We start from the raw sequence: 27272 nt of genomic DNA, 5'->3' as shown, positions 1-27272 counted from the left end.
CAGCATGGGTTTGTTAAGGGAAAGTCTTGTCTGACAAATTTGATTGGTTATTATGATGTGGTCACAAAGGAACTGGATGCGAAAAATAATTTTGATATCATATACTTGGATTTCAGGAAAGCTTTTGACACTGTTGCGCATGGAAGACTACTGTACAAATTGGAGCAGAATGGTATTAAGGGTAAGTTGCTACAATGGATAAAAGGATGGTTAAGTGGGAGAAGACAGAGGGTGGTAATCAATGGGTGCTGCTCTTCGTGGACTAATGTTATTAGTGGAGTCCCACAGGGTTCGGTGTTGGGTCCACTGTTGTTTTGTGTATTTATCAATGATATTGATGAAGGTATATCAGGCTTAATGTCGAAGTTTGCAGATGACACAAAGGTTGGCAGGGTTGTTAATGACAGTAATGGCAGTGTGCTACTGCAACAGGATCTAGATAATTTGGGCAGATGGGCTAAGAAGTGGCAACTGAAGTTCAACCTTGACAAATGCAAAGTACTGCATATGGGTAGAAGTAACCCCAGAGAAACGTACCAACTGTGTGGTACTACACTTAAGGTGGTAGAAAATGAAAAAGACCTGGGAGTAATTGTGCAGTCAGATATGAAGTTTTCTGAGCAATGCAGACAGGCTGCTAGGGCAGGTCATGGGGTTTTGTCAATGATATATAGGAATTTTGCTAGCAGGGAAAAGGAGGCGATTGTCCCTCTGTATAAGGCAATGGTCAGGCCACGCCTTGAGTATTGCGTACAAGTCTGGAGGCCTCATTTTAGGAAGGATGTAGATTTGCTTGAGCGTGTACAGAGAAGAGCAACACGATTGGTGAGGGGAATGAAGGGATTCTCTTACCAAGAGAGGCTTAAGTTCTGCAAATTGCAGTGGCTGGAGACTAGGCACCTGCGCGGTGATCTGATTGAGGTCTATAAGGCCTTGAATGGGTTGAGCACGCTGAATTCTGATGGGATCCTTCCACTTGTTCAGATTACGAACCTACGGGGACATAAGTTCAAATTAAGAAAGGATAGATGTAGAATAGATGTGCGGAAATTTGCCTTTAGCCAGCGGGTGGTTAATTGCTGGAACAAACTTCCATCTGTCGTTGTGGAAGTTGATAGGTTAAATAAATTTAAGGAGGAACTGGACAGGCATTTGGAGGGAATGGTGTGATGATTTTTTTTTTTTTTTTTTGGCTGATGCTGCATAAGCTCCTACACTTGCTTTCTTGCATCATGTGCCACTACTACTACTACTACTACTACTACATTTGTTTCTAGGGCAAGCAGTCATTTCTTCAGTGATTCAAATTCTTCTTGTAATGCACCAAGTTCTAATTTGAGATTGGTACACTCTTACATCAGATGCAGAGAAAAGAACTGTTGATTGCACTTTGTTTGTTTAGTAGACCAACATTAGAATACACAAAACAGGCTATACAATTGATGAACTCATGACTGACACTGGAAATGTGCACTGGCATTTCCATCTGAGCTGAGTCATGATGTACTTGGACTTCGTACTGTAAGTGGATCTTGGAACAACCATTATTTACGCAAAATTTGAACTTAAGAAAATTATAAAATTTAAATATATTACAGAATTTAAATTAATAAAATATACCAAATTACTGAAATGATTCAAAAATGGCAGAAATTAAATTTATCTACCAGAAACCTGATGTTAATCACTTTCATTTGATCCCCTTCAAAATAAGACTGGAACATGTCTGCTCTCTTCAACTGACTACAGCAGCTTGTGAAACCTGAAGAGACTAATGACAAATTAATTAACAACCCTCCATATCTGCAGCTCTAAATGGTAATATTTTGTTGCCACTCTGCTCGAAATATGGCTCTTTTATCATTAGCAAAGTGTTGTCCACTGTTCTCAAGTATCCAAGCAAAACATTAATCTTTATCCAGTTCTTATTTTGAATTACAAATAAGACAAATAGTACCATTTGTTAACAAAATATACCACTCTAAAACAATCTATTATATTGGAAACAATTGATAGTGACTGTATAATAGTAATTAGACTGACCTAATAGTAACACCTCAGGCACATCTCTATCTGTGTCCTCTGTGCTGAATTTAAATGGAAACTCAAATTTAGAAGGATTATCACTGTGGATGGCAGTGGCATCATCACCTTTATCATTTGAACTGAGATCAGGATGAGACACATCTTTTGGTCCTTCTAACAACAGGCGTTCCCTTATCTACAAAAAGCAAAAATTAAAAATGTACAATATGATTAAAGTTTTTGGAAACAACAATTCAAGCTTCATTAAGTAAAAGATTTCAAATGGTGAAAGGACACAGCTGATTAATTTTGTAAATTAACTGAAAACTCAAGAAATTACTTATCCAAGTATCATTACAACTCTATGCACCTTCCTCAGGATTATGAAAAATAAAATAAGTTTTTCTCTGGAAAGCCATTAGGTGAGATGTTAATCAAACAGTAGCATTTTCTCTGTTGACATTCCTAGCTTTGAGAGAGAGAGGAGAGTGCACCATGTTAGTATAGTTTCTTTAATCCTGAGGAAGGTACACATAGTTGTATTATAGCATAAATAATAATTAATTGTTTTAATTTACTATAATTAAAAATAGCAAGAGCTTAAAATGCCAAAAGTTAAGACGAAAAATATACACTTTAGTCTTAACTTTCGGCATTTTAAGCTTTTGCTATTTTTTAATTATAGTCATTATACAAGACACTTTTAGCGACATTTTTAATACACCTCATCTGTATTGGCCTCCATAGCCGTAGTCAGGAGTGGAGAAGCACACGCTCTTTGAGTAGGCCGGGATTCAAGCCCCTGACTGCTAAATATGGTCGATCTGTCAACACGCACTGGACCAGCATGGTCCAGCACTGGTCCATTTTTCTCAACATGAATCATTGAGGAGGTTCCATTCTGCAGTGGGTTGATAATGGCTTGGGTTTAATTTTTTTTTTCTTTTTTTTTTTATCCGTACTGCCTATCCTTTCTTACCCCTAAATATTCCATGACCAAACAGCACATTTCATTTCTTCAAAAATTCCTTTCACACAACGTAATTCCCAAATTCGCTCGTGTATGTACTAGATTTGCTTGTAATAAATATCCGCACCTCACTCATCAACTTTCCTTAGCTATTATTCAAGAAGAGTTATGGAATAGATTCTGTAGCAAATACAAATTTCTACACCACACACATTATCTACAATTTAATTTAAAAAGCAGCATGACTCCAGCTGAGTGGATCAGGTTTGTGGAATTAAATAACATGAGTATCAATGTGGCAATTAATTTTGTTAACCAGAAGCATTCTAGGAAATGGAACATGCTCAAACAAACTCACCATAAACCATGCCACCTTCTGTTGTTAACATTCGAACCCAGAATGATCCCCCCAACTAAACTTTCCGGCCTCGAATATGGCTTTAATTTTGTGGTCAAAAGTAACCAATACCCTATCAGGTGCAGCATTATAGAATTACAGAAAAAACTTGGGAACCACCCAGATTAAAATCGTATTTTTCACGAAACGAATGATGTCATAAACTCCTACCTCACATCCCGGTACAATATAACTAAACAACAAACAACAAATTAATTTACGTAAGTTATTAGCATTAGCATTAGCATTAGTAGAGGCATTTGATGCAAGAAAGCAAGCTTATGCAGCATCAGCCAAAAAAAAAAAAAAAAAAAAAAACCAATTCACCCCTCTGTTCGTTCAAAATACCTGTCCAGCTGAGCCTTAAACTTATAACTTATTTAGGCTATCAACCTCCACCACAAGGGATGGGAGTCTGTTCCACCAACCAACCACCCGCTGGCTAAAGGCAAATTTCCGCACGTCTATCCTACATCTGTCTTTCCTCAATTTGAATTTATGCCCTCTCAGGTGATTTTTCTGAGCTAGAGGAAGAATCCCATCAGCATTGAGCATGCTTAAACCATTCAGGGCTTTATACACCTCTATCAGATCACCTCGCTGGTGCCTAGTCTCCAGACACTGTAATTTGCAAAACTTAAGCCTTTCTTCGTAAGAGCACCCCTTTGTTCCATTCACTAATCTTGTTGCCCTTCTCTGTACTCGTTCCAGCAGCTCTACATCCTTCTTGAAATGAGGCCTCCAGACCTGTATACAGTACTCTAGGTGTGGCCTGACCATTGCCTTATACAATGGGATAATCACCTCCTTATCCCTGCTGGAAAAATTCCTGTATATCATTGACAATACTCCATGAGCTACTCTTGCAGCCCGTCTGCACTGCTCAGAGAACTTCATATCTGCCTGCACAACCACCCCCAAGTCCCTTTCATTCTCTACCACTGTCAGTGTAGTACCACAGAGTTGATACGTTGCTCTGGGGTTGCTGTTTCCCATGTGTAGTACTTAACATTTGTCAATGTTAAACTTCATTTGCCACCTCTCAGCCCATCTGCTCAACCTTTCCAGATCCTGTTGCAGCAGCATAGTGTCAGTATTGTCCTTGACAACCCTGCCAACCTTTGTATCATCTGCAAACTTGGACATTAAGCTTGATATACCATCATCAATATCATTTATGAATACAGAAAACAATAATGGACCCAACACTGAGCCCTGAGCGACTCCACTAATAACATTAGTCCACGATGAGCAGTGTCCATTGATTACCACTCTCTGTCTTCTCCCGCTCAACCACCCCTTTATCCATAGCAGCAATTTGCCTCCAATGTCACACTGCTCCAATTTGTGTAGCAGTCTTCCATGTGCAACAGTATCAAAAGCCTTTCTAAGATCCAAGTATATAATATCAAAGTTATTCCCTGCATCCAGTTCCTTTGTGACTGCATCATAGTATCCAATCAAATTAGTCAGGCAAGACTTCCCCTTAACAAAACCATGCTGTGTCCGAGCTATAGCTGAAGTCTTGTCTAAATGATCCTGCAGTGCTTCTTTAACCAGTGCCTCCATTAATTTTCCTGGAACAGAAGTTAAGCTCACAGGTCTATAATTACTTGTGTCAGCCTTTGAGACTCCTTTGTGAATTGGGGTCACATTTGCACATTTCCAGTCTATGGGTACCTCCCCTGAGTCCAAGGAAGCTCTCATAATTATAGCTAAGGGTTTGCTTACTTCCTTTGCTGCCTCCTTTAATATAACTGGATAGATCCCATCCACCCCGGGTGCCTTTCTTGTGTTTATCTTCAACAGTTTCTCCTCCACTTTACTCCCAGTTATTTCAAGATTCTGTAGCTTACTGCTAGAGTTGAATACACCTCTGGCATTCCCCTTACTAAATAACTCCTCATGTGTGAATGTCGATGCAAAATATTCATTTAGTTTGTTAGCTATCTGAGCAGGATCATCAACAGTTGACCCATCAATATCAAGTGGACCAATCTGATTCATCCCCTTCCTTCTAGAGTTTACATAAGTAAAGAACTCTTTGCTGTTTTTCTTTGCATCCCTTGCCAAAGATTTCTCGTAATCTGCCTTCGCCTGCCTAACCTCCTTTGTAACTTGGTTGCATATCAACTTATATCTATCATAGGCTTCTGTGTCATGTGTTAATTTGTAAGTATCCCATGCATTTTTCTTCTCTGCCATATGCCTCATTAGTTCATCTGACATCCATTTCTGCCTAAACCTTGAACAATATTTCTTAATTGGTATGTAAAGCCTAGTAGCTTCCAAGATAAGTTCTTTGAATGCTTCCCATTTTGAATTTGCTGTTGGTAACATCATCAGTTGGTCCCACTGTACAGAATTTAAATACTGTCTCAGTCCATCGTAGTCGCCTTTACGGAAGCAATAACCCTTCCCTTTACCCCTAATGGTAGTTACCTCTTTGAATAAATCCCACTTCAGCACACTGTGATCACTGCCACCTAGTGGTTCATTTATCTGCAGATTCTTAATGGATGAAGAATCACTGCTGATAATCAAATCAAGAGTATTACTCCATCTAGTTGCCTCCCGAACATGCTGATGTAGAAAACAATCATCCAATAAATCCACAAAAGCCCTGCTAGTGTGTGAGTAACCAGCCCCCAAATTCCAGTCAATATCTGGGAAATTAAAATCGCCCATTATAAGACTCTCTGATTTACTGGCCCACTCTATTTCCCTGTACTGTTCCTTATTATACTCATCAGAGTCATTAGGCCTATAGCACACTCCTACTCTCAATTTTGATCTCCCAATGCTTATGTCACACCAAACTGACTCAACACTGCACTGTCCAGCGATGTCGACTGGCTTCACTTCCTTGGTTTTTATGTGTTTCTTAACTAATAGCATAACCCCTCCCCCCTAGCTATCCTGTCTATCCTTTCTGTAGACGTTGTACTCTCCAAATTGCAGTTCTGCATCCCTTATATCTGTGTGACACCACGTCTCTGATATCCCAACAATATCTGCCTTTGATGTTTTGAGCAATACCTCAAATTCATCAAATTTATTTACTAAACTCCTAGCATTGGTGTACACGCAAGTATACCTGCACCTGTTTCTATTCTTAGCTACCCTAACACAACCCATGTGTTTACTTGTACCGCAATGGCTCCCAGCAGTCTCTGAAATACCATGCATCTTGTTTTTCAGGTTTCTGCTCATTCTAATAGAAGCAGTGCAAGAATCTCTTTCTCCTCTGCCAGTGGCTACTGTCAATCTATTAGTCTTTGTCTCCCCCCAAGCTAGCAGTTTTCCGACCCACCTAACACTGCCTCGATAGCATCAGCAAATATTCTTGCACCCTTTCTATTTAAGTGTATCCCATCCCTGTAGAAGCAATCTCTCCTGTTAACAAGTACAGTCCAGGCTGAAAAAAATTCTACCCCTTGAGCCTTGCACAATCTTTCCAGGGCCGAATTGATCAACAAGGCTCTCATCATATACTCCCTCCTATCGTGTCTGGGCAGAATTGCAGACACTTTCAAATTCAATCCTAATAAAAATCCTTATAAATCCTTATAAAAATAACCCTAACATCATTATTCAAGAAGCTGATAAAGAAGACACAATCACTATTCTAGATAAACAGGTTAGATAAATGTAAATGATATATAGCAACCCCCAAGGCAAAATGCACTGGTCCCACAGGAACTAGCAGTTGTTGGTGACTCTATTGTCAGGGAAACGGGGAACATGCTTTGTAAAAAAGGATAGGTGGAACAGGACCAGGGTATGTCTGTCAGGGGCAAAGGTTGATGACGCAGAGCGGATATCATCTATTAAGGGCACAAAAGGTGATATAGTTGTACACGTTGGCACTAATGATATTAAGAGTAGGAGACCGGCAGAATTACTTAACAAGTACAGGTCACTGTTGAACAAAAGCCGAGAATTAGGGTTGAATTTGAAAGTGTCTGCAATTCTGCCCAGACACGACAGGAGGGAGTATATGATGAGAGCCTTGTCAATCGATTCGGCCCTGGAAAGATTGTGCAAGGCACAAGAGATAGAATTTTTTTCAGCCTGGTCTGTACTGTTAACAGCAGAGACTGCTTCTACAGGGATAAGATACACTTAAATAGAAAAGGTGCAATAATATTTGCTAACGCTATCGAGGCAGTTAGGTGGGTCGGAAAACTGATAGCTTGGGGGAATACAAGGACTAATAGTTTAACAGTAGCTGTAGGCAGAGGTGAAGGTGATTCTTGCACAACTTCTATTAGGATAAGTAGAGACCTGGAGAGAGGGGGGGTGTTGGGGGTTTCAGGGACGGATGGCAGTCATCCTGAAATAGGTGGGTATATGGGATGTGTTAGGGTGAATAGGAATAGGAGCATATATACCAATGCTAGAAGTAGAGTAAATAAATTTGATGAATCTGAAGTGTTGGTCAAGACATCAAAGGCAGATATTGTTGGGATAGCAGAGACGTCGGGTCACGCAGATATAAGGAATGCAGAACTGGAATTTGGGGAGTACAATGTGTACAGAAAGGATAGACAGGATAGAAAGGGAGAAGTGTTATGCTGTAAATTAAGAAAATCATAAAATCAAAAGAAGTGCACCCAGTTGACATAGATGAACAGTGCACTGTTGAGTCAGTTTGGTGTGACATAAGCATTGCAAAAGCAAAAATAAGAGTAGGAGTGTATTATAGGCCTAATGACTCAAATGAGTACAATGAACAATTATACAGAGAAACAGAGTGGGCCAGTAAATCAGAATGTCTTATAATGGGGGATTTTAACTTCCCAGATATTGACTGGAACTTGTGGGTTGGTCACTCACACATTAGTCAGACTTTTATGGATTAATTGGATGATTGTTTTATGCAGCAGCATGTTCGAGAGGCAACTAGAAAGAGTAATACTCTGGATCTCGTTATCAGCAGTGATCATTCGTGTATTAAGAATTTACAAATAAAGGAACCACTAGGAGGCAGTGATCACAGTGTACTGATGTGGGATTTACTTAAAGAAATAATTACCATCAGGGGTAAAGGAAAGGGTTTTTGCTTCCGTAAAGGCGAGTACAGTGGTCTCAGAAAGTTTTTAAATTCTGTACAGTGGGATCAACTGATGATGTTACCAACAGTAAATTCTAAGTGTGAAGCATTCAAGGAATTAATCCTGGATGCTACTAAAAGTTTCATACCTATTAAGAAATATTGTTCAAGATTTAGGCCTAAATGGTTATTTAATGAACTAATGAGACTCGTAACAGGGAAGAAAAATGCATGGGATGCACATAAATTATCAAGCGAATCAGAAGCCTAGGCAGATATAAGCTAGTCTGTAATCAGGTCACAAAGGAGGTTAGGTAGGTGAAGGCAGATTACGAGAAATCCTTGGCAAAAGATGCTAAGAAAAACAGCATGGATTTCTTTACTTATATAAACTCTAAAAGGAAGGGGATGAATCTGATTGGTCCACTTGACATCGATGGTTCGAGTGTTGATGATCCTGCCCAGTTAGCAAACAAACTGAATGAGTATTTTGCATCTACATTCACATATGAGGAATTATTAAGGTCTGAAAATGGCAGAAGGTTATCAAATTGTAGCAGGATACTTAATGATTTCGTAATAACTGAGAGCAAAGTGGAGGAGAAATTGTTGAAGTTAAACATAAGAAATGTTTAACTTCAACAATAATCTGGGGTGGATGGGATCTATCCAGTTATATTAAAGGAGGCGGCAAAGCAACTAAGCACACCCTTAGCCATAATTATGAGAGCATCCTTGGACTCAGGGGAGGTTCCCAAGGACTGGAGATGTGCAAATGTATCCCCAATTCACAAAGGGGTAATCGAAGGGTGACACGAGTAATTACAGACCAGTTAGTTTAACTTCTGTTCTGGGTAAAATAATGGAGTCACTGGTTAAAGATGCATTGCAGGATCATCTAGACAAGACTGCAGCAATAATTCAGACACAGCATGGGTTTGTTAAGGGAAAGTCTTGTCTGACAAATTTGAGAGGATATTATGATGTGGTTACAGAGGAACTGGATGCAAAAAATCATTTCGATATCATATATTTGGATTTCAGGAAAGCTTTTGACACTGTTGCGCATGGAAGACTATTGTACAAATTGGAGCAGAATGGTATTAAGGGTAAGTTGCTACAATGGATAAAAGGATGGTTACGTGGGAGAAGACAGAGGGTGGTAATCAATGGGTGCTGCTCTTCGTGGACTAATGTTATTAGTGGAGTCCCACAGGGTTCGGTGTTGGGTCCACTGTTGTTTTGTATATTTATCAATGATATTTATAAAGGTATATCAGGCTTAATGTCGAAGTTTGCAGATGATACAAAGGTTGGCAGGGTTGTTAATGACAGTAATGGCAATGTACTACTGCAACATGATCTAGATAATTTGGGCAGATGGGCTAAGAAGTGGCAACTGAAGTTTAACCTTGACAAATGCAAAGTACTGCATATGGGTAGAAGTAACCCCAGAGAAACATACCAACTGTGTGGTACTACACTTAAGGTGGTAGAAAATGAAAAAGACCTGGGAGTAATTGTGCAGGTAGATATGAAGTTTTCTGAGCAATACAGACAGGATGCCAGGGCAGGTCATGGGGTTTTGTCATTGATATATAGGAATTTTGCTAGCAGGGAAAAGGAGGTGATTATCCCTCTGTATAAGGCAATGGTCAGGCCACACCTTGAGTACAGGTCTGGAGGCCTCATTTTAGGAAGGATGTAGATTTCCTTGAGCGTGTACAGAGAAGGGCAACAAGATTGGTGAGGGGAATGAAGGGATCCTCTTACCAAGAGAAGCTTAAGTTCTGCAAATTGAGTGGCTGTAGACTAGGCACCTGCGCAGTGATCTGATTGAGGTGTATATGGCCTTGAATGAGTTGAGCACGCTGAATTCTGATGGGATCCTTCCACTTGTTCAGATTACGAACCTAAGGGGGCATAAATTCAAATTAAGAAAAGACAGATGTAGAATAGATGTGCAGAAATTTGCCTTTAGCCAGCGTGTGGTTAATTGCTGGAACAAACTTCCATCTGTCGTTGTGGAAGTTGATAGGTTGAATAATTTTAAGGAGGAACCGGACAGGCATTTGGAGGGAATGGTGTGATTTTTTTTTGGCTGATGCTGCATAAGCTCATACACATGCTTTCTTGCATCACATGCCACTACTACTATCTACTACTACTAAGACTTAACAGTTTTGCGCTTTAAAACTGACAACTAGAGGATGAAGCAGAGCATCTCTTCCACCTCTGAATTTAATTTTAATTTTTAATTTTAACCCAAGATTTTTAACTTATGATTTTAGTTTTTAATATGAGGCCTTCCCATATCCCCTTTTTCATATAATTCATGCAACTAAACAGATCATGAGGTGAGTGCCAGTTTTATTTTATTTAAGCTTTGACTAAAATGCATATTTTTGTTTTAATTTATTAATATTTTGAAGACTAAATAGGGCTTAATATGTTGTGGGTTGAAATTAACTATATAATGTTGGTGTAAATCCACCATAGTTTACCCATAAGTTTAAGTACATACATACACAGATCATGAGGTGAGTGCCAGTTTTATTTTATTTAAGCCTTGACTAAAGTGCATATTTTTGTGTGTAACAATGCCTTCTTTAACATTAGCATTAGTAGAGGCATATGATGCAAGAAAGCAAGCTTATGCAGCATCAGCCAAAAAAAAAAAAAAAAAAACTACTTCCATTTCACCCCTCCATTCGTTCGAAATACCTGTCCAGCTGAGCCTTAAATTTATTTAGGCTATCAACTTCCACAACAAGGGATGGAAGTCTGTTCCACCAACCAACTACCCGCTCGCTAAATGCAAATTTCTGCACACCCATCCTACATCTGTCTTTCCGCCCTCTCAGGTGATTATTCTGAGCAAGAGGAAGAATCCCATCAGCATTCAGCATGCTCAAACCATTCAAGGATTTATACACTTCTATCAGATCACCTCGCCGGTGCCTAGTCTCCAGACACTGTAATTTGCAAAATTTAAGCCTTTCTTTGTAAGAGTAACCATTTGTTCCATTCACTCATCTTGATTCCCTTCTCTGTACTTGTTCCAGCAACTCTACATCCTTCTTGAAATGAGGCCTCCAGACCTGTATACAGTACTCAAGGTTTGGCCTGACCATTGCCTTATACAAGAGAAAATTATCCCTGCTAGAAAAATTCGTGTGTATCATTGACAAGACACCATGAGCTACTCTTGCAGCCTATCTTCACTGCTCTGAAAACTTCATATCTGCCTGCACAACCACCCCCAGGTCCCTTTCATTCTCTACCACTCTCAGTGTAGTACCACAGAGTTGATACATTGCTCTGGGGTTGCTGTTTCCCATGTGTAGTACTTTACATTTGTCAATGTTATACTTCATTTGCCACTTCTCAGCCTATCTGCTCAACCTTTCCAGATCCTGTTGCAGCAGCATAGCGTCGGTAGTGTCCTTGACAACCCTACCTACCTTTGTATTGTCTGCAAACTTCGACATTAAGCTTGATATACCATCATCAATATCATTTATGAATACAGAAAACAATAATGGACCCAACACTGAGCCCTGAGGGACTCCACTAATAACATTAGTCCACGATGAGCAGTGTCCATTGATTACCACTCTCTGTCTTCTCCCCCTCAGCCACCCCTTTATCCACAACAGCAATTTGCCTCCAATGTCACACTGCTCCAATTTGTGCAGCAGTCTTCCATGTGCAACAGTATCAAAAGTTATTCAACATAAAAAGATATAATATCAAAGTTATTCCCTGCATCCAGTTCCTTTGTGACTACATCATAGTATCCAATCAAATTGGTCAGGCAAGACTTCCCCTTAACAAAACCATGCTGTGTCCGAGCTATAACTGAAGTCTTGTCTAAATGATCCTGCAGCGCTTCTTTAACTAGTGCCTCCATTAGTTTTCCTGGAACAGAAGTTAAACTCACAGGTCTATAATTGCTTGTGTCAGCCTTTGAGCCTCCTTTGAGATGTGCAAATGTGACTTTGGGGTCACATTTGCACATCTCCAGTCTGCGGGTACCTCCCCTGAGTCCAAGGAAGCTCTCATAATTATGGCTAAGGGTTTGATTGCTTCCTCTGCTGCCTCCTTTAATATAACTGGATAGATCCCATCCACCCCAGGTGCCTTTCTTGTGTTTATCATCAACAGTTTCTCCTCCACTTTACTCTCAGTTATTACAAGATTCTCTAGCTTACTGCTAGAGTTGAATACACCCCTGGCTTTCCCCTCGCTAAATAACTCCTCATGTGTGAATGTCGATGCAAAATATCATTTAGTTTGTTAGCTACCTGAGCAGGATCATCAACAGTTGACCCATCGATATCAAGCAAGGGCAGATCACGAGAAATCTTTGGCAAAGGATGCAAACAAAAACAGCAAAGCCTTCTTTACTTATATAAACTCTAGGAGAAAGGGGATGAATCAGATTAGTTCACTTGATATTTATGGTTTGACTGTTGATGATCCTGCTCAGATAGCTGACAAACTAAATGAGCTAGACCTAGTCAAGCTCCATGGTTTATTTTGAATTTAGATAGTGTGTACCCCAGGTCCTTTTCATTCTCTACTTCTGTCAGCATAGTACCACACGGTTGATATGTTGATATGTTACTCTGATATGTTACTGCTTCCCATATGCTGTACTTTACATTTGTTAATGTTAAACTGAATGTTCGGCTTTTTTTCAACATTGACCTGTACTTGTTAAGTAATTTCTATCAACAATCTTAAAGTCTAGTTACCCACATTATTGTCACTCCAGGAGTGCTTGCATGAGTCAACGTGAAAATTGCTAGAAGAAGAGCATATACTTTATTCTCAATGTGTTTAACATTGACAAATGTAAAGTAAAAATTTAAAAAACAAAAGCTCACTTCGCCTTTATAACCAAGATTTTGTCTCCCGATTTGCAAATAATAACAATCATTATATCCTTTGATCAACTTTAATGTTCTTAAATACTGATATGTTCAAATGTATATATAAAAAAAAAAACAAAAAAAAAACTAAATTTAGTTATACAAGAAACTTACAGAAATAATGGCTTGCCTTTCATCCACAAGTGAGGGTAATGCATAGAGCCCATGTCCATGTTCACCAATGTATAATGCTGGGCTAAAAACCAAAATCGATTATGTCAGTTGCAGTGCAACATAATATGTTGTTTAAAGTTATAAAATATATTGACAACAATCACTTTTAAAATACTTGGGAAATATGGTACTAAGAACAACGTAACCATTACATAATATGAAAAAAAGAAAAAACTTTTTTTATTCTAGGCATAAAGGGCTTTTCAGGGTACCTATTTTTATGTTTATGAAGTTGTCCTCCCCCCCTCCCCGTGTGTGTGTGTGTGTGTGTGTGTGTGTGTGTGTGTGTGTGTGTGTGTTGTGTGTGTGTGTGTGTGTGTGAGAGAGAGAGAGAGAGAGAGAACTTTAATACATAATGATACAGAAATAGAAAGGATGGATGCGTATAGTGATTAATACCTTCTTCGATGTACATTTTATCTAATAAAATTATCTAACTGCAGCCGTATTATAAACTTTGCTAGAAGGGATAAGGATGTGATTATCCCATTGCATAAGGCAATGGTTAAGCCACATCCTGAGTACAACATACAAGTCTGGAAGTCCCATTTTAAGACAGAATGATGGCAGAAAAGAGCAACTAGATCACAAAAAAAAAAAAAAAAAAAAGGGACACGTTACCATGAAAGCAATCAGCTCAGAAAATTGCAGTGCTTGGAAACTAGGCAATTTAAGGAGGCATGACTGAAGTGCTTAAGGTGTTATATGGATTGAGCAATGTATTTCACTCTTTCTCAGATAATGCACACAAGGATAAACAAAATTAAACTGATAATGGATGGGTGCAAGATAGATGTATGAAAACTTGCTTTCAGCCAGAAAGTATTTGTATTAGTAATAGCAAAATGGTGCAAGGAAGGCTAAGGCTTATGCTGCACCAGCCAAAAAAAATAAATAAATAAAATAAAATAAATTAAAAATATAGGTGACCCTCACATAACACTGTAGTTTGGTTCCTACAAAATCTTGTGTAATGCAAAACCATGTTATAAGGGACTAAGAACCAGTACAAAAGAAGGAGGGGGTTACGTTCCAAAAGCTAACAAAAATAAGCCATTTTTTTTTTTATAACTATCGGAAACTTAATTTTTATAGTAGTAATAACTAAATATAAAAATAGCGAAATGCTTAAAGTGCGGTACTCACCTTGAATATAACTAGTAGTAGCAATTACTAGTAGTAATAACTTAATATTTTAACTTTATTTTTATAACAGTAGTAACTTAAATAGTATTAACTGAGCAAACATCTTAACTTACAAACTGTGATACTTATGTGTTAAATAATGTACTTTCATTTAATTTTCTTCCTCTTCATCGGTGCTAACAATCTCTTCTGTAGCATCTAGGTTTCGTGTACCTTCTGCTCTCTTTAAAAGTCACGAACTGCAATCTTCGAAGTCACAATTATTTTTTATTGTCTCAAACAAGTTCAATAGCACCCAGGGATCTCCCAACAAACTACAGTGGGCCCCCCCCACTTTAAACGATATGTGAAAATCGGAAGAATATTTTCCAGTTGGCAAAATAAAAATAAATTTAAGCTTACATACATAGCTTAATTAATACGTACTGTAATGTGTACGTACTAATTTATATTTCTGTTCACTGAGTTTTTTTTCTTTTCTTTTTTTTTGGTTGTAAAATTTAAACAGTAAAAATGATAAGCAATTAATAACAAAGAATGCAGCATACACATAAGTTGCGACAAACACGATTTGAATTTTCTATTGGTAACATCATCAGTTGGTCCCACCGTATAGAAATTAAATACTGTCTGAGACCTCCTTAGTTGTCTTAATGAAAGCAAAAACCCTTCCCTTTACCCTTGATGGTAGTTACCTCTTTGAGTAAATCTCACTTCAGCACACTGTGATCACTGCTACCTAATGGTTCCTTTATCTGCAGATTCTTAATGCATGAAGAATCACTACTGATAATCAGATCAAGAGTATTACTCCCGCTAGTTGCCTCCCAAACATGCTGCTGCTGCTGCAGAAAATAATCATCCAATAAATCCACAAACGTCTTGCTAGTGTGTGTGACCAACCCCCAAATTCGAGTCAATATCTGGGAAATTAAAATCCCCCATTATAAGACTCTGATTTACTGGCCCAATCTATTTCCTTGTACAGTTGTTTCTTATACTCATCAGAGTCATTAGGCCTATAATACACACCTACTCTCAATTTTGATTTCCCAGTGCTTATGTCACACCAAACTGACTCGACACTGCACTGTCCAGCCATGTCGACTGGTTGTACTTCCTTGGATTTTATGTGTTTCCTAACTAATAGCATAACCTCTCCTCCCTTCTTATCCTGTCTATCCTTCCTCTACAAATTGTACTCTCCAAATTTCATTTCTGCATTCCTTATATCCCTGTGACACCACGTCTCTGATATCCTAACAATATCTGCCTTTGATATTTTGACCAACACCTCAAATTTATCACATTTATTTACCAAACTCCTAGCATTGGTGTACATGCAAGTATACATGCAGCTGTTCCTATTCTTAGCTACCCTAACATAGCGCATGTGTTTACTTGTACTTCAATGACTCCCAGCAGTCTCTGAAATCCTCTGCATCTTGTTTTCCAGGCTGCTGCTCATTCCAATAGAAGCAGTGTAAGAATCACTTTCACCTCTGCCAGGGGCTACTGTTAATCTATTAGTCTGTGTATCCCTCCAAGCTAGCAGTTTTCCGACCCACCTAACACTGCCCTGATAGCATCAGCAAATATCCTTGCACCCTTTCTATTTAAGTGTATCCCATCCCTGTAGAAGTATTCTCTCCTGTTAACAGGCACAGACCAGGCTGAGAAAATTCTACCCCTTGAGCCTTGCACAATCTCTCTAGGGCCGAATTGTTCGACAAGGCCCTCATCATATACTCCCTCCTATCGTGTCTGGGCAGAATTGCTGACACTTTCAAATTCAACCCTAATTCATGGCTTTTTATCAACAGTGAATTATGGTGAAATGTATAAAAAACATAAATTTTCAGAAACTCATTACTCTGTATCATGTTCGGAAGCATTCGAAGAATTAATCTTGGAAGCTACTAGGCTTTTCATACCAACTAAGAAATATTGTTCAAAGTTAGGCCTAAATGGATGTCAGATGAACTAATGAGACATGTGGCAGAGAAGAAAAATGCATGGGATGCATATAAATTAATGGGTGACAAGGAAGCCTATGATAGATATAAGCTGGTCTGTAACCAAGACACAAAGGACGTTAGGCAGGCAAAGGCAGATTACGAGAAATCTTTGACAAAGGATGCAGAGAAAAACAGCAAAGCGTTCTTTACTTATGTAAACTCTAGAAGAAAGGGGATGAATCAGATTGGTCCACTGGATATCGATGGTTCAACTGTTGATGATCCTGCTGAGGTAGCTAACAAACTAAATGAGTAAAGGTAGTTCTTGACTTTACGAGTTAATTCATTCCTAATGTGCTCATAAAGCGAAAACTCATAAAGCAGGAATTAAATCCCATAGACAATGTTAAAAATAGAGGTTATGTTCTCAACAATGAAATTAGTTAGCTAATTAGTTTATGTTTAAACAATGATTGATTTATCCAAAGAAACTAAAACGTAGCCTGTAAAATCAAGCAAATTATAATAATAAAGAAATTATTTATGACTTACAAATTTTAAAGAATGCTTATTCTTCATCGTCGACTAAATGCATACTCTTTGATCACTCATCATTATTGGCTCAGCACTAGTTGGTTTGTTGCATAAGGAGTTGTCTTCTTCAGAAAAGCTTCAAGAGGCGTTTGTTTCCAAGATAATCTTCTATTTTCTTTATAAATTTCAATAGATGCAGAAGCATTTTTTAACAGTACGCACAAATTGCAACTAACACAATTTAATATGATTGATGGGTCCCTCAATTTAAGTCCTTCGAGGGCATCTATTCTGTTCTTCAAGCTCTCATAATGGCCCATAACAACGCTGATTTGGCACCTCATTTCCTAACACTTCTTACATCAAGCACCCACAAAGAAAAAAAAAATTCCCCTTTGGCAATATCATGTCTCGTTCCTGATTGCTACACAAACATCAAACAAGCAGTACATTTCAAAAGGCTGTGATTCAGAGGACAACCCCCCCCTCAGTTCTCCCCTGAGTCACAGCACTACCTCGAGCCTTTTGCTTTGCTACTCTGGTTGAGGCATGGTTTCGATTCAATTTTAATACAACTCAAATATAAATTTAATACAATTAAAAATATTATACTAAACTTCTATCCCAATGCAGTAATAACACTATATATATATTTCAGTATCGAGCTTTATCTCCTTCCGAATTACATTATATTAATTTCATGTTGCCTGTCAAGTTTAAGTTATATGTACTATGTTATAATGTTACATTTGTAAAATCAAAGTGGATTAAGTCATGATCTTTCAAATCCTCTTAAGTCAAATCATGTTATGAAGTAAATTTTATTGTGTAAAAAATAGGGACAATTTACCACTATGGATAAAGGGATGGTTGAATGTGAAAAGACAAAGAGTGGTTATCAATAGGCATTGCTCTTCTTGGAGTAACGCCAGAGTGGTCAAGCTGTTTGTTTGTTTGGGAATTTTTTAGGTGCATCGGTGTCTATGGCCATAGTGCACCACTAAGTGGTCGAGCATTGAAGATACAGAAGTACACATGCTTTGAGTGGACCGTGATTCGATACTCTGTGACTGCTAATTACAGTTAATTCTATTCATTGTCAGTATAAACAAGGTAAACTTTTCTGACCTAGTGATTGTGCTGGAGCATAAAGATTTTTTTTTTTTTTTAAATGTTATTAGTGGAGTTCCCCAGCGTCCAGTGCTGAGCCTACTGTTGTTTTCTGTCTTTACTGATAATATTGATGCAGGCATCAGGATTAATGTCTAGATCTGCAGATAATAAGAAGGTTGGCAGGGTGGTTATTGACAATAATCAGGGAATGCTAGCGCAACAAGGTTTAGAAAAATTAGGCAGAAGGGCTGAGAAGTGGAAACTGAAGAGTAACATTGACAATTCCTAGCAGTAATCCCAGATTAATGTACCAATTGGGTGGTACCACACTCGTGTAACTGATGTAATATCTGATATCATATCTTCATATCTGACACAACTGTACATCAGATACACAGTTCTCTGAGCAGTGCAGATTTCCAGGCTGCCTTAAGAGCTGATGGGGTTTGTAGATGATATATAAGTACTTTTCCAGAAGAGACAAAGAAGTGATTATCACATTGCATAAGGAAATGGCTAGGCCACATCATGAGTTTGCTAATACCAATACTAATTTTTTTTTAAACATTACATTCCTTTAATGTATGTTATTGTTATTTTTGGTTTTTAGGAGCATTAGCAGCTAAGGCCATATTGCTCTGAGGATATGCAGTGGTCAATCCCTGACCTTCCCGCATCCTCCATATTTGGTGGTGATGGGCTCGAACCCCGGTCTAATCAAGAAGCGTGTGCTACGCACATTTGCTCCTTCCCACCTAGCTACAGAGGCACCCCTTTAATGTATAAACTGTCTTAATATTTTGATAGTACAAGCTGCCACTTCTTGTCTGTGCTTACAAATAATTGGAGACCCCATTTATACAAATGACCACATTTAAACAAAGGGCATAAAACAGCTCTGAAAACCAGAGAAGGTAGAGTAGTAGTAGTAGTAATGACAAATGATGCAACAATGCAAGCGTACATAGAATAAGCCAAAAAAAAAAAAAAAAAAACATAGTTCACCCATCCATACCCTCCAAGAATTGTCTAGTTCTTCCTTGAATTTATTCAACATATCCAATTCCACAACAACAGATGGACGCCTGTTCCAACAATCAACCACCCACTGGCTGAAGGCAAATATTCCATATAGCTATCCTGCAACCATCCATTCTCAACTTGATTTTATGACTCCTTATGTGCATAGTCTCAGCAAGTGGAAGAATACCATTAGCATTCAGCTTACTCAGTCCATTCAAGGCTTTAAACATCTCCATCAGATCTCCATAGTCTCGAGATGCTGCAATTTTCAGAACTGAAGCCTTTCTAGGTAAGACACCCTTTTGTTCCCTTCACCAATCTCCAGACCTGTATACAGTACTCAAGATGCAGACTAACCTTTGCCTTATACAAAGGGAAAAATCACCTCCTTATTCCTGCTTGCAAAGTTTCTTTATATCATTGACAAAACCAGATGAGATGTCTTGGCAGCATGTCTGCACTGCTCAGATAATTTTATCATGGTTGTCTTGTCACACTGGCTGACTTCAGTTGTCTGATTTCAGATCACAAAATCAAAATGAAGAATTTCTGTGGAATTCAGCTCTAGAGTTTGATAAAACTGAATAAAGTAAACAAATAGACATTGAAGATATTGTTGCATAAGAGGTAATGATGGGTTTTATTTACAGATTTTTAATGATTTTTTATGAATAATGACTTTTTTATGAGTCATGAAATTTTATAAATTATGCATTTTTTTTAATAATTTTTATGATTTTTTTTTTATTCTAATTTTTCATTTGACAATAATTCTATTCTGGTATTGGGGAATAATATCAAAATAAGAATATCATATTTTAAAGCTTTCATATACAAAGTTTTTTTTGTAAAAAAATTTAAAATTCACTCCACAGGAGCCTGCTGGTCACATTGTGACAAACTTAACTGCTGAAAGGGTTAATCAATTTCTTCACAATGCAAATCTTTTTTGTTATTACAATTTTTCTACTGCTGATGAGAATACTAGGCATCGGTGTTGCTATTAAAGTGTTTTTTTTTTTTTTTTTTTCCATTTATAATATTTATTATGTTGAGCAACTGTCATTAGAACTATCATCAGAAGTACAACACAGCACAGAAAATAAACCAGTGTTAGTATAAACTCCATTTTCTGCATTATATAGTATGGATATTATGAAAATATTAAATAAGTTTGCTTGTGGATAAAAAAATTAGCTAATAAGGTATGCTTGGCTGCAGAATTTGTTGTTGTTATTTGGCTTTTAGTTGCATTAGCAACTAAGGCCATATTGCTCCGGGGATATGCGGTGGTCATTCCCTGACCTTTCCGCATCCTCCGTATTTGGTGGTCATGAGCTCGAACCTCAGTTTAATCAAGAAGTGTGTGCTACACACTGCTGCTCCTGCCCAACTGGCTATGGAGGCGCCACTGCAGAACTAAAAAACTGTCTGTGATCAGCTAAACTTGTCTTTTTTGGAAAAATGGTTCACTGACAGGTGAAACACGGACCTTTCCAAAAGGGTGAAAATTCTATTCAACCCCCATATTCTTTGATACTACTGCATTTATACTTTTGTTGCATAAACACCTGATGGCTCTGTGTACCTCAAATATGCAAACAGAATTTAGCATCAGAAAATCAGTATAACTCCTACATACAGGGAACAAAAACCAAAATAATAATAACAATTATATTAAAAAAAAAATAGCAGGATATGACAAAAAATAAAAAATTATCGAAAGAATTTATTTATTTCTTTTTCCTTTTTGTACTCAGACTGGACTCCTCAGAGGACTATGTTTTTCAATGAAATTGCTTCAGACAGAAATACACCTAATTCTGTTTTTACACGATAGATACGTTCCTGAAAAATACGTGTAAAAAAAATTTGTGTAAAAAAAGACATTGTATTTATGGAAGAAAAGAAGATTGGTTCTGGATCTAAAAAATCAGTAAAAATAATTAAAAAAAAAAAAACACATAAAAATATTTGTTTTAAGCTTATTATTTTATTTCAATAAAATACACATGTAATAATATGTAATGAAAATGTATTAAAGTAAATTTGTAGGCATATGAAATGAAAAAAATTCTTCATGAACAAAAAAAATCTGTTTTACACATAACAAGATTTTATTCATTTTCACTTTCTGATAATACACGGCGCATACGTTTGCGTACGACTGGAATATTACTGCTATCACTAGAAATGTTGTGGACATCGTCTTCTTCCCCTATTAATGAAATTCTTTCTGTAATCTCTTGAGCAAAATCAGCAAGAGTCTCCTCTGGTGCTGATGTTTCACCGGTTTTACGAACGAATTCAGTTATTAATCGTTGTGTTCATGTTTTGGTTAGGCCGTTATATAATTCTCTGTAAGAGGCTGTCAACAACTTTAGTTCACATTGAAACTTTCCAGCGCGTTCCTCATTAGGGTCATGTTTGACAAAATGATTACCTAATTTTCTGGCCAGTTCCAGACCTTCTTTTATTAAATCTGCATTTAGAACAGGATCATTTTCTTCATTATCACCACGTTCTGTGGAATAAGGAGTCCCAAGGACAACGTCTAATATTTCATCTTCGCTTATGGCTATGTCGGTTAACAATTCATCAATATCTTCAAACGATAGATCATCGAATCCTTCTCCACCAATTTTGTATGCCATTGTAATGACGTTGGGAAATTCAGTCGTATTAGGGATGATGGGATCTTTGCTTTTTACACATTGTGGCCAAACCGCTTTCCAACAAGCATTTAAAGTTGCTGGTTTTAATTCAGTTAACGCTAATCCAACTTGACTGATACAATCCATAATTGAGAATTTCTTCCACACATCAATGACTGTTAGTGTTTCATCATTCAGTTTGTCCAAAACGTGTTGGAATGTTCGTTTTACGTAGTATGTTTTAATTGTCGCAATTATACCTCGGTCTAGCGGTTGTATCAAAGATGTAGTATTAGGTGGCAGAAATAAAATTTGTACGTTTGGGTGTTCCATGACAAGATGGCCAGGTGCATTGTCAAGAATCAGAAGAACTTTAAATTCGAGACCTTTCAAATTCATATAATGTCTGACTTCTGGGACGAAACATTTGTTGAACCATTCTGTAAAGATAGCAATGGTCACCCAGGCTTTCTTGTTTGCCATCCAGTGAACAGGCAGTTTATTGATATCTATTTCATTGAACTTGGGTTTAGGGCTCAATTTACCAGCAGTGATTTTAACATACGATCTCCTGAAGCGTTGGAGGAAAATAATAAGGTCACACGATCCTTAGCTACCTTAAAACCACCAGCAGTTTTCTGCGATTTGGCTACATACGTTCTATCGGCATTCGTTTCCAGAAGAAACCAGTTTCATCTGCATTCCACACTTGATCAGGAGTGTATCCTCCATCTTCAATAATTTTTGCAAGTTCCTGCGGGAATACTTTAGCAGCCGATTCATCTGCAGATGCGGTTTTACCTTTAATTTTTATATTATGAAGAGCATTCCTTTTAAGAAACCCTGTCATCCAACCTGTACTCGCAGAAAATTCATACTTTCTGTTTAACTGAGATGAAGTGCTTGGCTCCTTTTCTTTAATCTGTCTGTAAATTCTTAGTGCTGTTTGCTTGATGGCATTTCCATCTACTGGTACTCTTTTTTTGTGACTGATCTTCTATCCATATTAACAGAGCCTTTCCATTTTTTCCTTGACAATATCTCTTGTATATGATGATGAATTAACACTTACCTTTGTTCCAGAACATACCGACTTCCTAATTGCAGCTTCATTTTTCTTAATAGTTCTTACGGTAGCTTCATGTACACCAAAATGCTTTCCTACAGACGTAGCCCCTTGTCCAGTTGCAAGACGATCTAAAATTTGAATTTTAAGTTTCAAAGAAATCACTTTCCTTTTTATTTTGGTAATAGGCGAATTATTCGACATTATATAAGGGCTACTGAAAAATATCTCGGTTATAATTAATAAAAAAAGGTATGAAAAATTTGTAAACTTACAATTTATTGACTATCGACAAAATTAATAAATTTATATGTGCACAAATTTCACTAAAGATTCTTTCACTTTGAAATAGAGCTTACTACTAAATGTCTTCGGAAGATACAATGCACGAATACCGTAGATGTGCACCAAATTCAATAAAAACGTTGATGATTCATAGATACCTACACGTACACATTGGTAAACAAAAGCACGCGTTTCAAAACGCACACACTAGCTGTTATCCAATCTATTGGTGCGTGTAATATAGAAATGATACTAATATGCCACAAATAAAAAAAAAATTTCTTAGAATTTAGGCAAAAAAAAATTCATAGAAATTGTATTAAATTAAAATGACTCGCGTAAAAAGAGAATGAAATATTTATTTTGAATTCGTGTTAAATCAAATTTGTGTAAAAAAAGTTCATGCAAAAACAGAATTAGGTGTATATAGGTATAGCAGTCTATTGACAAAGACTGTCCATTGTTTTGTGATGTATGGATTCAATCTCTCAGCATGCATTTGAATAATAACAGTTATATACAGTATCTGCACTCTGAGAATACTTACAATAAGCGTGTTTCTTCTGTAAGTTCTAATAGCTCAAGTTTCCAATTAGGAGAAGAAACTTTATCAGTCAGATGATCCAGAGTTTCAAGGGCAATGCTTGTGACAGGGAGTTGCTTTAGTCCTTCCTTTTCTAATAGGTAGACAGCTACAGCAGGAGAGCCATAATCATGATCCCACAGGACACTGCCTGAAAGCAAAGCAATTTTTTTAAAAACTTTAAAAATATATGTGATTATTTTTAATAAAATATTACAATTATCAATAAAATGTTTTCTAGCCTTCACAGTTTGTGCAAATAACATGACAGAGAGTAAGAGCAATGAATTCAAAGAAACTAATTATATTAATATGATTTCAAAAATATAAATCTGAGATCAAATACAATGCCTCAACAATACTACTTAATGTGATTTTTTTTAAATGTTCTTATTAGTAAACTTTGTTGGTAGACAGATGTTAGTTCAATTCCTTGTCAAGAGATGTTACTAATAATATAATAATTAGCACCTTTATGATGCTCATCCTGCATTTATGCAAGATGGAAATCGCAACCTCATGGAGTAGATGCAGAAGTATGCAAATTGCACATACTTCAACTGAAGTAGTGTTGACAGTAAGTGCAAAATGATTACTAATTCAAATCCAAAGGGACTATGAAGCCCAATAAGTCCTATAAAAAAAAGGTAAGAGGTTTCCTCTTATAATTTAAGTGCAAAATGATGTATGTCAAATACTAAATCAAATGATAACAGGAAATATAAGTTAAAAGAGCAGGCAGAATATGTGAAGGTATGCAATATAAGGATCAATCCCATTTCAGCAGTGATTGCTAAACAAGATGGGCATGCTTTTAATATAGCAACATAGCAGATATTGCCATCTGACAAACTCTGGCAGAGAAAGAAATCACAAGAGTTTGGAGTGACCATGAGAATCAGTGCTGTATGGATGCAGCTTGATGTTAGCACTGTTGGACTCATTCAGTTCAAGAGCACCAAATCGCATGGCAGCCAGTGACTGCATTATGATCCAGTCACTGGCTGCCAGTGACTGGATCATAATGCAGGACCAACACATAATAATAAATAATTTATTATGCTCCAGTCAGCTTATTCTCAACATGACTGAGGCCACAAGAGCATACATATTCATTGTGACTGTATGAATACTAAAGTAAGGAAAGTCAGAATTTTAATGATGCCAGACTAGACAACTATCAATGCAATATTCGTAGCAGCATACAGGCTTGAACCTCCATACATGTGACTTTACATGCTAACCACTAGACCTGACAGCAAAAAAAAAAAAAAAGAAAAAAGTAGATGCACTTCGCCACTAGTTGCCTTGTTATTGCACTACTCTAAATAAAAAAAAAGCATTGTGTCAAAGAAGAAGTACAGTCCAATTTATTTAAAGTGTGTTTCTCAATCCAGACTGGTTTTGGCCCTGTTTGGGATATCTTTGGTGGTTAGGTAGGCACTATAGGAAAGCACAGGAGAGAAACATCTGCTGAAAAAACAGCTGAGTTAAGTCAGAATGTATTTGTACCATCTGCTGGCAAAGGAGCACTTTGACACAGTGAGCTAGCTATGAGGTGGCACCTGAGAAAAATGTTCAAAAAATGCTATGAGTTAAGTTACGATGCATTTAGCATTAGTAGTGACCAATGATGCAAAAAGGCAAGTTAAAGCAAGTTAGACAAAAAAAAAAAATTATGTACCAAATAATGAGTTGCTGCCACTCTACTCTGTGACTGATAGTGTCACTAATAATGTCACAGCGGCATTCATTAAAAACATCTTTACTGCAGGAACTCATTATGAAACTGGTATAGTAAAATAAATAAAAAAAAGATTGCTGCATTATTTTTATTGAAAAAATAATTTCAGTATAATGAAATACAATGAATGGAATTTTTCATTGTACTAGTGTACAATGAAATAATTCATATAAAATATATTATAATAACACTAAAATTATTGGTCTATGGTAAATGAAAGATATATAATTTTTACACTCAAATGATTTTAATTCAAAAGTGAATACTCCATTGATTGTCGTTCCATTACGTGTAGTATTTACTAAAGTATTTGACTTAATATTTAAAATGAAGACATCTTTCATAAATTTACAAAACTTCTTTCCAGCCTCAATTTAATTCTAGATTGAAATCACCAGTGAGAACTATAGGTATACAATCCAGTAACTCTTCCAATAATTTTGCACCTTCAATGGAATATGGCATCAAATTCTTGCTTATGAATTTTTGAATTATATCTAATGACATCCCTGGAGTAATGTATATGGCAATGATGAAAATAGATTCACTATTGAATTTGCACAAAGATCCACAAATGTCTCCAATTTCATCTGATACCACAGTCACATTGCTGCTATTATGTTGTGCAAAGATATGTGGTGTACTGATGATAGTTGAACCTTCATGTTGATATATTGCAACACCACCACTACGAACATCCGACCTATTAAATTGAGTCACACACTGGAATGGTTTAAGTAATATATGTTCATCATTATCCAACCATGTTTCAACTTAATATCAATATTTTGGATTGCTGTAAGATTGTGTCCATTTCGATATCTCAAATATGGGCCCGTAAACTATGTATGTTCATTGACGATATAGATATACCACTTTGTATGAAATCTTGCAGTTCATCCTGAAGAGACGCTAGCTTATTATTTTTCAAGTGATCTAGTTCAGCACAAAGATCAATATTACTAGTAGCTTTGCCATGGTGAAATGTGAAATTGTCATGGGGATTTGTAATATCAGAAATTGCTGAATTAAACATAAGAAAGACACCTGGAGTAGATGGGATCTGTCCAGTTATATTAAAGGAGGTGGTAAAAGAAGTAAGTAAACCCTTAGCTTATGAGAGCATCCTTGGACTCGGGGGAAGTCCCCACGGACTGGAGATGTGCAAATATATCTACAATTCACAAAAAGAGAACAAAGGGTGACACGAGTAATTACAGACCTATCAGTTTGACTTTTTTTCCAGTGGAGTCCCTGGTTAAAGAAGCATTGCAGGATCATCTTGACAAGACAGCAGTAATAATTCGGACACAGCATAGGTTTGTGAAGGGGAAGTCTTGTCTGACCAATTTGATTGGATACTATGATGTGGTCACAAAGGAACTCGATGCAAAAAATAATTTTGATATCATATACTTGGATTTCAGGAAAGCTTTTGATACTGTTGCACATGGAAAACTACGGTACAAATTGGAGCAGTATGGCTACAATGGATAAAAGGGTGGTTGAGTGGGACAACACAAGGAGTGGTAATCAATGGGTACTATTCCATATGGACTAATGTTATTAGCGGTGTCCCTCAGGGTTCAGTGTTGTGCCCATTGTTG

General features: G+C 37.2%; 1 protein-coding gene across 1 annotated transcript in view; it reads right to left on the bottom strand.

The window, feature by feature from the left end:
* The window catches only part of LOC150082409 (serine/threonine-protein kinase/endoribonuclease IRE1-like), a 402966-nt gene that overhangs the window by 225359 nt on the left and 150335 nt on the right, over nucleotides 1–27272 (bottom strand). The window contains exons 9-11 of the mRNA XM_090380512.1: nucleotides 23886–24072; nucleotides 13500–13581; nucleotides 2044–2221 (exon numbers count right to left, since the gene is read on the bottom strand). Coding sequence (XP_090236638.1) covers nucleotides 2044–2221; nucleotides 13500–13581; nucleotides 23886–24072 — 447 coding nt within the window. The remainder of the gene's footprint in view (nucleotides 1–2043; nucleotides 2222–13499; nucleotides 13582–23885; nucleotides 24073–27272) is intronic.

Source organism: Mastigoproctus giganteus, chromosome 8 (assembly GCF_048544385.1).
Source record: "Mastigoproctus giganteus isolate SK-2022 chromosome 8, ASM4854438v1, whole genome shotgun sequence".
Lineage (NCBI taxonomy): Eukaryota > Metazoa > Arthropoda > Arachnida > Uropygi > Thelyphonidae > Mastigoproctus > Mastigoproctus giganteus.
This window is presented reverse-complemented; position numbering and strand designations above follow the sequence as displayed.